This window comes from Acipenser ruthenus, chromosome 17 (assembly GCF_902713425.1).
Source record: "Acipenser ruthenus chromosome 17, fAciRut3.2 maternal haplotype, whole genome shotgun sequence".
Classification (NCBI taxonomy): domain Eukaryota; kingdom Metazoa; phylum Chordata; class Actinopteri; order Acipenseriformes; family Acipenseridae; genus Acipenser; species Acipenser ruthenus.
The window spans coordinates 33,410,313-33,419,887 of NC_081205.1; the positions used below are offsets into that span (position 1 = coordinate 33,410,313).

At 47.0% G+C, this 9,575-nt stretch overlaps 2 protein-coding genes across 3 annotated transcripts in view; one reads left to right on the forward strand and one right to left on the reverse strand.

The window, feature by feature from the left end:
- Positions 1–3,063, forward strand: part of LOC117423243 (uncharacterized) — a 12,197-nt gene extending 9,134 nt beyond the window's left edge. For both annotated transcript variants that reach the window (XM_034038756.3, XM_034038755.3), the window contains exon 6: positions 1–3,063. This exon is cut by the window's left edge and continues 709 nt beyond it. The gene's annotated coding sequence lies outside the window, so the exon portion shown is untranslated.
- A 243-nt stretch (positions 3,064–3,306) lies between these two features.
- On the reverse strand, positions 3,307–6,906 carry LOC117423109 (uncharacterized). The gene is made up of 2 exons (XM_034038545.3): positions 6,647–6,906; positions 3,307–5,638 (listed from the first exon to the last, which is right to left on the reverse strand). The coding sequence occupies exon 2, from the start codon at positions 5,604–5,606 to the stop codon at positions 4,344–4,346; it is 1,263 nt and encodes a 420-aa protein (XP_033894436.3). The 5' UTR covers positions 5,607–5,638; positions 6,647–6,906; the 3' UTR covers positions 3,307–4,343.
- Positions 6,907–9,575: the final 2,669 nt, after the last annotated feature.

The window sequence follows — 9,575 nt, forward strand, 5'->3', positions numbered from 1 at the left end:
TTCATCACAATGTCTGTAACGTCATGCTGTGTAAGGCTGCTGACTGTGAGAGCGGCACTTACAAAGAGTATACAGAGCCATGCCCTGGCATGCCAGGCACATGGAGCACGAGATACTGTGGCCTCTGCTTTGATCCGCATTGTGATGTTTGCATCCTTCTGATTTCCTGATGCCCTGGATGAAGGCAGCTCTCAGCACCACAGCAGCGCTGGACACTTTACATTGTGAGCGCTCTTTGTTTTTATTGACTTGGTGATTGAGCTACATTCGATCGCACGATTGCATTAACTACCTACAACCTTCTCTCAATAGCATTAAAAGTTAATAGCACTATTCCTGCAGTTTGTGGAGTCTGCAAAGGGGATTGCAGTGTTGGTTGGCTGCAGTGTACTTCGTGGGTTTGTTGGTGAAAGGAAGTGTGTGTGTACCATGCCCATAGCCTGGTTCTGAAGTGCTATCCGTATCCACTCAGTGCCCAGGGTCCCCACGCTAGGAATCCCTGTGAATTCCAGAGGCTTGACCAGAAAGGATGTGCTTCACACCTCTGTGCCTTCCTCACAGTTCCTGATCAAGATCTGTGAGACTGATCCCACTGTGTGTCGAGAGATGCAGCCTGTGCACCACAGAGTACTTTATACTTCATGCTTTGAAAAAGTGGGCATGGAGGAGAACAATGTTGAGAAAAAAAAATAAATGACAAGAGCTCTGGCAGAGAAACATTTTAAATGTGTGGGTTTTTTTTCAGTCCTGACTGGGGAGATAAAGTGGTATTTATTTGTGTGATGAGAAGCTCTGCTCTTAAACCACACTGTTTAAAACAAAGACTGTCCTCACTCCTTCAGCTCCCTGATCTGCACACTGTTTAAAACAAAGAGACTGTCCTCACTCCTTCAGCTCCCTGATCTGCACACTGTTTAAAACAAAGAGACTGCCCTCACTCCTTCAGCTCCCTGATCTGCACACTGTTTAAAACAAAGACTGTCCTCACTCCTTCAGCTCCCTGATCTGCACACTGTTTAAAACAAAGAGACTGTCCTCACTCCTTCAGCTCCCTGATCTGCACACTGTTTAAAACAAAGAGACTGTCCTCACTCCTTCAGCTCCCTGATCTGCACACTGTTTAAAACAAAGAGACTGTCCTCACTCCTTCAGCTCCCTGATCTGCACACTGTTTAAAACAAAGAGACTGTCCTCACTCCTTCAGCTCCCTGATCTGCACACTGTTTAAAACAAAGAGACTGTCCTCACTCCTTCAGCTCCCTGATCTACACACTGTTTAAAACAAAGAGACTGCCTTCACTCCTTCAGCTCCCTGATCTGCACACTGTTTAAAACAAAGAGACTGTCCTTACTCCTTCAGCTCCCTGATCTGCACTGTTTAAAACAAAGAGACTGCCTTCACTCCTTCAGCTCCCTGATCTGCACACTGTTTAAAACAAAGAGACTGCCTTCACTCCTTCAGCTCCCTGATCTGCACACTGTTTAAAACAAAGAGACTGCCTTCACTCCTTCAGCTCCCTGATCTGCACACTGTTTAAAACAAAGAGACTGTCCTCACTCCTTCAGCTCCCTGATCTGCACACTGTTTAAAACAAAGAGACTGTCCTCACTCCTTCAGCTCCCTGATCTGCACACTGTTTAAAACAAAGAGACTGTCCTCACTCCTTCAGCTCCCTGATCTACACACTGTTTAAAACAAAGAGACTGTCCTCACTCCTTCAGCTCCCTGATCTGCACACTGTTTAAAACAAAGAGACTGTCCTCACTCCTTCAGCTCCCTGATCTGCACACTGTTTAAAACAAAGAGACTGTCCTCACTCCTTCAGCTCCCTGATCTGCACACTGTTTAAAACAAAGAGACTGCCTTCACTCCTTCAGCTCCCTGATCTGCACACTGTTTAAAACAAAGAGACTGCCTTCACTCCTTCAGCTCCCTGATCTGCACACTGTTTAAAACAGAGAGACTGTCCTCACTCCTTCAGCTCCCTGATCTGCACACTGTTTAAAACAAAGAGACTGACCTTACTCCTTCAGCTCCCTGATCTGCACACTGTTTAAAACAAAGAGACTGCCCTCACTCCTTCAGCTCCCTGATCTGCACACTGTTTAAAACAAAGAGACTGTCCTCACTCCTTCAGCTCCCTGATCTGCACACTGTTTAAAACAAAGAGACTGCCTTCACTCCTTCAGCTCCCTGATCTGCACACTGTTTAAAACAAAGAGACTGCCCTCACTCCTTCAGCTCCCTGATCTGCACACTGTTTAAAACAAAGAGACTGCCCTCACTCCTTCAGCTCCCTGATCTGCACACTGTTTAAAACAAAGAGACTGTCCTCACTCCTTCAGCTCCCTGATCTGCACACTGTTTAAAACAAAGAGACTGTCCTCACTCCTTCAGCTCCCTGATCTGCACACTGTTTAAAACAAAGAGACTGTCCTCACTCCTTCAGCTCCCTGATCTGCACACTGTTTAAAACAAAGAGACTGCCTTCACTCCTTCAGCTCCCCGATCTGCACACTGTTTAAAACAAAGAGACTGTCCTCACTCCTTCAGCTCCCTGATCTGCACACTGTTTAAAACAAAGAGACTGTCCTCACTCCTTCAGCTCCCTGATCTGCACACTGTTTAAAACAAAGAGACTGTCCTCACTCCTTCAGCTCCCTGATCTGCACACTGTTTAAAACAAAGAGACTGTCCTCACTCCTTCAGCTCCCTGATCTACACACTTTTTAAAACAAAGAGACTGTCCTCACTCCTTCAGCTCCCTGATCTGCACACTGTTTAAAACAAAGAGACTGCCTTCACTCCTTCAGCTCCCTGATCTGCACACTGTTTAAAACAAAGAGACTGTCCTCACTCCTTCAGCTCCCTGATCTGCACACTGTTTAAAACAAAGAGACTGTCCTCACTCCTTCAGCTCCCTGATCTGCACACTGTTTAAAACAAAGAGACTGCCTTCACTCCTTCAGCTCCCTGATCTGCACACTGTTTAAATGCATTTTTGTTATTGTTTTGTGTAAAAAAACAAAACAAAAAAAATATATATATACAGAGACTGTAAATATGTTTGGTTTTTTTTTTTTTTTTGTTTTGTTTTCTAAGATATTAGATTCTAAGTTGTTGCAGTATTACACAAAGTTGATTTGAGCAGTGTGTGTGTGTGCGTGTGTGCGTGCATGCCTGTGTATGAGGGAAGGGCTGAAATTTGAATTATTCCTCATATGTTTTTTTCAGGCAGTTTTGTTTTATTTAAATACACTTTTGTATTCCATTAAATCAAAGAGGAATATAAAACACAAGTCAGCTTATAATGAAATAAGTTTTTATTTTATTTTCAAAAAAGGCAGGCATGGTACAGCTTTGCAAGTTCTACACTTGTACTCATTTCAACATGCATAGTATATTATTATTATTATTATTATCATTATTAGTGGTGGTGGTGTCATTTCGCTCTCTTGGATTGGAAAGTGCTGTGTTAAGGTGGCATGGCAGTGGATTTTGAGGATGGTGCAATGCACAGCTCCAGGAAATGAAATCAATCACACTGTATGGGCACTGCCTCGTCGTGATGAATTCTCTCATCACAGAGCACTCTGAAATCTCTCAAGGGCAGTGCTGTCTGGTGCTCGAGTACCCCTGGCAGTTAATGGTTCTGTTTTTATCTATTCTATTTTAATTCATAAAATCTTAGATGAGAACTTGTTTTCTGTGTGACATGTAGTGGTGTATGACACTCAAAGACTGAGTTGCTGAAACAACGTTATTTTTATTTTACAAAGATCTTTTTTGTACTTCAATGATATAAAGGCCAGGGAAGCCCCTGTACTGTTGTATACACGGTAAATGGAAGCTTTAATGACAGCACTACTGACTGGTATAGTAGTGTGATTATCAAAACTGCACACCCAGAAATACAGAAAGCATGCAAAGAACTTCATGGGGGGCAGGGGAAGGAAGGTTGAAGTCTGCCCCTGAGTAATTCCTTCTCAACTGTATATTCAGGCTGGCCTTGTAGATGGGGTGTTTCTTCCAGGTCAAGCTGTACTGGAGTGGCTCTAAGGGAAGCAGAGTCTCTGGTTTGCTGGCTCAGGGTTTTGCATTCAGTCTTGCAGTGCTCACGCTATCATATGACTTTAGTGGATCTCTATGCAGTAATATTCCCTATCTTTCTGACACAGCAAGCTAACTAACTCTTGGAACCTGCTTTCTGCAGTCCCACGCCGCCCCATCCTATGTGTTCTAGACTGGCCCAGCATCTGCATCGCCTGGCTTGTGTGTGTTAGTGGCTTTCCAGGGATATCCAGAAGCTCCTGGTTTGGCTGCGTTGTGCGAAGCCTTGCATCTACTCCTCTCTGGACAGAGCAGGGTTCTGTTGCGCCAGGAAAGGCTGAACAGCGCTGGTGTAGAACTTCTCCAGCTTGTCTTCAGTGCGGTCCCAGAACTCCGGGTCGAAGTCCACCGGAGTGATGGCCATGTCTCTGGAGGTGTAGACCACGAAGTCTGCCCTGCGGAGCCCCAACACGGCCAGCTGGCACTGCACCTGGGTGTAGTAGGCGTGGCTCCTCTTCAAGCTGTAGGCGCCCCCCGGCTCTCGCTGCAGGCAGAAGGTCTTGTCCTCGCAGGCCTTCTTGATGGTGCTGTCCCTGTGCTTGAAAGGGCACTTGATCTCCAGGGAGCCCAGCATCTCCCCAGTGTGAGCATCGACCACAACCCCGTCGGGGCTGGCAGCCAGCCAATGCTTGTCAGGGTGGATGAAGAGGCCGCAGTCCTGGACAAGCACCTTCCTCCCCAGCGCCCTGGACTTCAGCTCCTGGTAGCGGAGAGCGGCAGCCAGCTCGTGCTCGATGCCCCAGGTCATGGCTGCCGTCTTGACGCTGGAACCCGAGCTCACCACAGAGCGCAGGTAGGACTGGGGTACCTCCTGGCTGCGCCCGTTCACAAAGCGGCAGTTTGCAATCTTATGGGCGGCGGAGGCCGTGATGCGGTTCCTGCGCTGCTTGAACCACTCTGGGTTCTCCCGCTGGCCCCTGGTTTCTACCTCAATGGCTGCCAACTTCTCCTGGTCGATCTTGCCCATGGCGCCCTGGGGCACAGGGGGAGAGCGGGCTCTGCTTGTTTGAGGGGAGGTTTGCTTGGTGCTGGTCTTTGCAGGTTTACTCTGGGCTGTACCGTCGCCCCCTCTCCTAGTTTCATCGGTTCTGTTCCTGGCGTATCTAGATGTCCCCTCCGATTCTGATTCAGATCTTCTGGTGGTGGCTCTCCTGGCATAGCTGGATTGATTCTGAGAAGCACTGGCAGCTCTGCTTCTGTCCTGCACAGCTCTACCCAGCGGTGGACCAGAGGCTGGCGTCTTGACGTCACTCACTGGTGGCCTCCCAGGTTGTGGTGGGACTGACCTGGATCTGGCTGGCGTGCGGCTGGCCTGTGCTCCCTGGGGCTCGGTGGAGGAAGTCCGCGGTCTCGGGGCTGGTCTCTTTGGTTCTTTCTGGACTCTGGAGGACGAGGCTCCTGGGCTGCATGGTTTGGTTGCTGGTGCCGGAGAGCCCTTCTTTGGAGAGGACTGCGTGGGCACTGCACAGCTACTTCCTTTCTTGGGGCGTGCCATTGGTCAACTTCCTTTTAGTCCAGGCTGGATTTCTACAGTTAGAAAGGAAATAGTTTACTTGCTCGCCTGAACTTCCTAGACAGATATTCCAGATTTATCAGCTGTAAACGCCTGCTGACACCTTTTCAATGCATTCAAAATTACAACGACCAGTGAAAACTGGCACTCTAACTACTAAGCAAACCTTTTCACTGTACATTTTAAAGGGTGTTCTCCCGCTTCAAGCAGTCTATCTGCAGTAACAGACTGACCTGCAGTCTACTCTTCAGGCTGCATTAACTACAGAGAACATTCTATCAACACATCCCTCGCGCGCCGCCAAGCGGTTTCGGCTGGTATAGCAGCCCATGTACTTTACAAAAACAGAAGTGAAAAAGAACATGTTGCTGCTTGTTCCTTTGCTTGCAAGAGGGAATTGCACTGGCAAGACAACTACCTGCCACCCGCACACACTGATACGCCATGTTATACTGACATAATAGGAAACACTGCATAGCTGAAGTAATGCAGTAATAATAATAATAATAATAATAACAATAACACTGCTTATCGTTTTGGCATACATTTGCTAGTGTGTGTGTGTGTGTGTGCCGTACGAACACACTGTAAACTCATAGTTTGTACTAATCCGGGTATTGAATACCGTGTTGTTGGATCTGAGGCGGGGCGTCGGGAACTTGTGTATGATTAACTCAAGTCTTGCTATAGACTAGCACCGGATCAGTTCAGATACAGTTGTAATAATTAGCATTCAATCCCATTTTCAGAACATGTACGCTGAAAATCTGTTTGTACCATAGCCTTTAAAATCCAATACGTGTACTGTAAGTGCCGTAATTCTTTGAATGGAAACCGAAACTCGCTATTCTAAACACCCCCACCAATATTGAACAAAACAAAATGATACACCACAACTCATAAGTAAAATGCTGTGTGTGTTTGTATATGTATATCTGTGTACACACACACACACACACACACTGGTATATATATATATATATATATATATATATATATATATATATATATAACGTACTTACCAGCTTAAACGCAGCTCTGTGCAGATGTTAAGAACGAAGTGAAGTTCGCGTCGCTGAGTTCAGTTGGTAATGATATAATTGTGTTCTTTTTCCATTTGAGACACCTCTGAGTCATTCAGAAAGCTTGTCCGAACACGTGATTTGTTCAACCCTGAACTTGTCATCGCCTGTTCCACACGACGCACACACACACTGTTAAAGAGCTGTGACGGTGAGTTTGAACAAGTTATTGAAACGCTCACAAAGCTGGGACTCGAGCTCCATTGAGCAGTTGTTAATTGTGCTCTTGCAGAGTCACATGGACTGCAAACACCTGCAATATGCAGCACACACTTTAGTGTAAGCGCGCTGTCTTCTCTGCATGAATGTTTGGATTTGTTGCAGTGGTTCTGTAACATACACAAGCGGCATCTCCGTTGCCAGTCAGTTTTAGCCACAATGGATCTGGACAGTGGATCAGACACACTGGCGATTGAGCTGAGTGTAGTGCTCAGATGGCAGGTGCGTGTGTTCAAAACCGCACGCTGTGTCGCAGGGAACAGTCTCAAAAGTACCAGTGGCTGTTCTGGAGAAGCTAGATTTCTGCACTGAGCTGGTTTGAGAAATGAAGCTAGGGGTGCAGATGTAATTCTGCCTGACTCTGCACTTGCTGGGGCAATTGTGACTTACAAAACGGAACATCTCTACCAAAACCAGAGTTTCTGAAGGGACATGAATTCCAGTTACACGCCTATTTATCACTCCCAGAATCCCGTCACTGCAGAAATTCAGAAAAAATAAGCTGAGAAGGAAAGGCTTCAGTGAGTGAAGCTGAGTGATATAATCTAAACAGACACACCAATAGACACCACTGGAGAATACGCGTCACAGCACCATGAACTGAATATTAGGAAAATCCAGATGTGAAGTGCTTTAAAGAAAGTTCATCAACCGCTGTGATTAGGGCTCCATATCTCTGAATCCAGGACCTCTGTTTAACTGTGATTGAAGTTACTCCTCTCTGTGGTTAGAGCTCCATATCTCTGAATCCAGGACCTCTGTTTAACTGTGATTGAAGTTACTCCTTTTTACACAGCAGTCTCAAACTGTATCACTTTAGAAGAAAAAACAAAACTATCTGACAACACACTGTCCCCTGTGTGTGTGTGTTTTAATGGGAAGTTTTTGAAAAACAAACAGGTGTGAGTGCAGTTCAGGAAAGCCCCTTGGAACTGAATTTCCACACAAACACAGCACGCCATCTCTCCTGAGCTAGTGACACGGGGTGCAGAGAGCAGACAGGGCAAAACAACGTCTCCATGACAACACAACATGCAGGGGAGGCCCAGCGTGACTCATCTCACTGTCAGGGATTTGGGCTGGGGATGAAATGTGAGCTGCTGGCTCCAGGGCCCTGGTGGAGGAGCGTCCCGAACGCTCATCATGCTGACTTAAAGGAGTGCCAACCCAGTTTCTAAAATCCATTCTTTCACTCTTACTGTACCAGCATGTAATGTGTCCAATCACCTTCAAGGACAAATCGCTATGTTCATTCAAAAAGCTACGGAAAGAACTCCACTAACACTGTACATTAACATCTAATGGGACCTGTATGAAAGACTATTTTATTTCTTTTTATAGTAGCAATTGGTGATAGAAAAAACCCAAATAGAATCGAAGCAATCTTGGGAAACCCGCTCAATCTGAATACTGCACAGCATGATAAAGAAGAGCGATCTAGCTGTGAACTGACTCAGAGTACATTCTATACAGAACATGTCCAAAGTGATGCTTCTCCGCTGGCTTGGTGTCGGAGTGTGTGACCCCTGCTTGCAGCCCCTGGAGTGTGTTTATTGCACACCTCTACTCCTCCGCTCTGAATAGCTTCAAGAAACACCATCTGTTGTTTGGAAACAGCGTGAGCCCTGCCACATGCTAAATACAAAAACAAACACAAAACACTACATATATTGTGCCATGAAGGGTCCTTACTGTACACTGCGGAGTGAGGAACGCTGTACACTGCGGAGTGAGGAACGCAGTCCTTACTGTACACTGCGGAGTGAGGAACGCTGTCCTTACTGTACACTGCAGAGTGAGGAACGCTGTCCTTACTGTACACTGCGGAGTGAGGAACGCTGTCCTTACTGTACACTGCGGAGTGAGGAACGCTGTCCTTACTGTACACTGCGGAGTGAGGAACGCTGTCCTTACTGTACACTGCGGAGTGAGGAACGCTGTCCTTACTGTACACTGCGGAGTGAGGAACGCTGTCCTTACTGTACACTGCGGAGTGAGGAACGCTGTCCTTACTGTACACTGCAGAGTGAGGAACGCTGTCCTTACTGGACACTGCGGAGTGAGGAACGCTGTCCTTACTGGACACTGCGGAGTGAGGAACGCTGTCCTTACTGTACACTGCAGAGTGAGGAACGCTGTCCTTACTGTACACTGCGGAGTGAGGAACGCTGTCCTTACTGTACACTGCGGAGTGAGGAACGCTGTCCTTACTGTACACTGCGGAGTGAGGAATGCTGTCCTTACTGTACACTGCGGAGTGAGGAACGCTGTCCTTACTGGACACTGCGGAGTGAGGAACGCTGTCCTTACTGTACACTGCGGAGTGAGGAACGCTGTCCTTACTGTACACTGCGGAGTGAGGAATGCTGTCCTTACTGTACACTGCGGAGTGAGGAACGCTGTCCTTACTGGACACTGCGGAGTGAGGAACGCTGTCCTTACTGGACACTGTGGAGTGAGGAACGCTGTCCTTGCTAGCTGGGGAGTGCTAGCTTCTCGCTGCAGACAGAGCGTCAGTGTTGATACAGTGCAGGTCTAGGCACTCCTCTGCTGACTCTTGGTCTGAATCCTGGACCCCTGTTCTCACGGGTGTATCTGTACAAGTGCAGTCCAGTCTTCTCTTTGAGAGCAGACGCTGGTTTTGTAACCT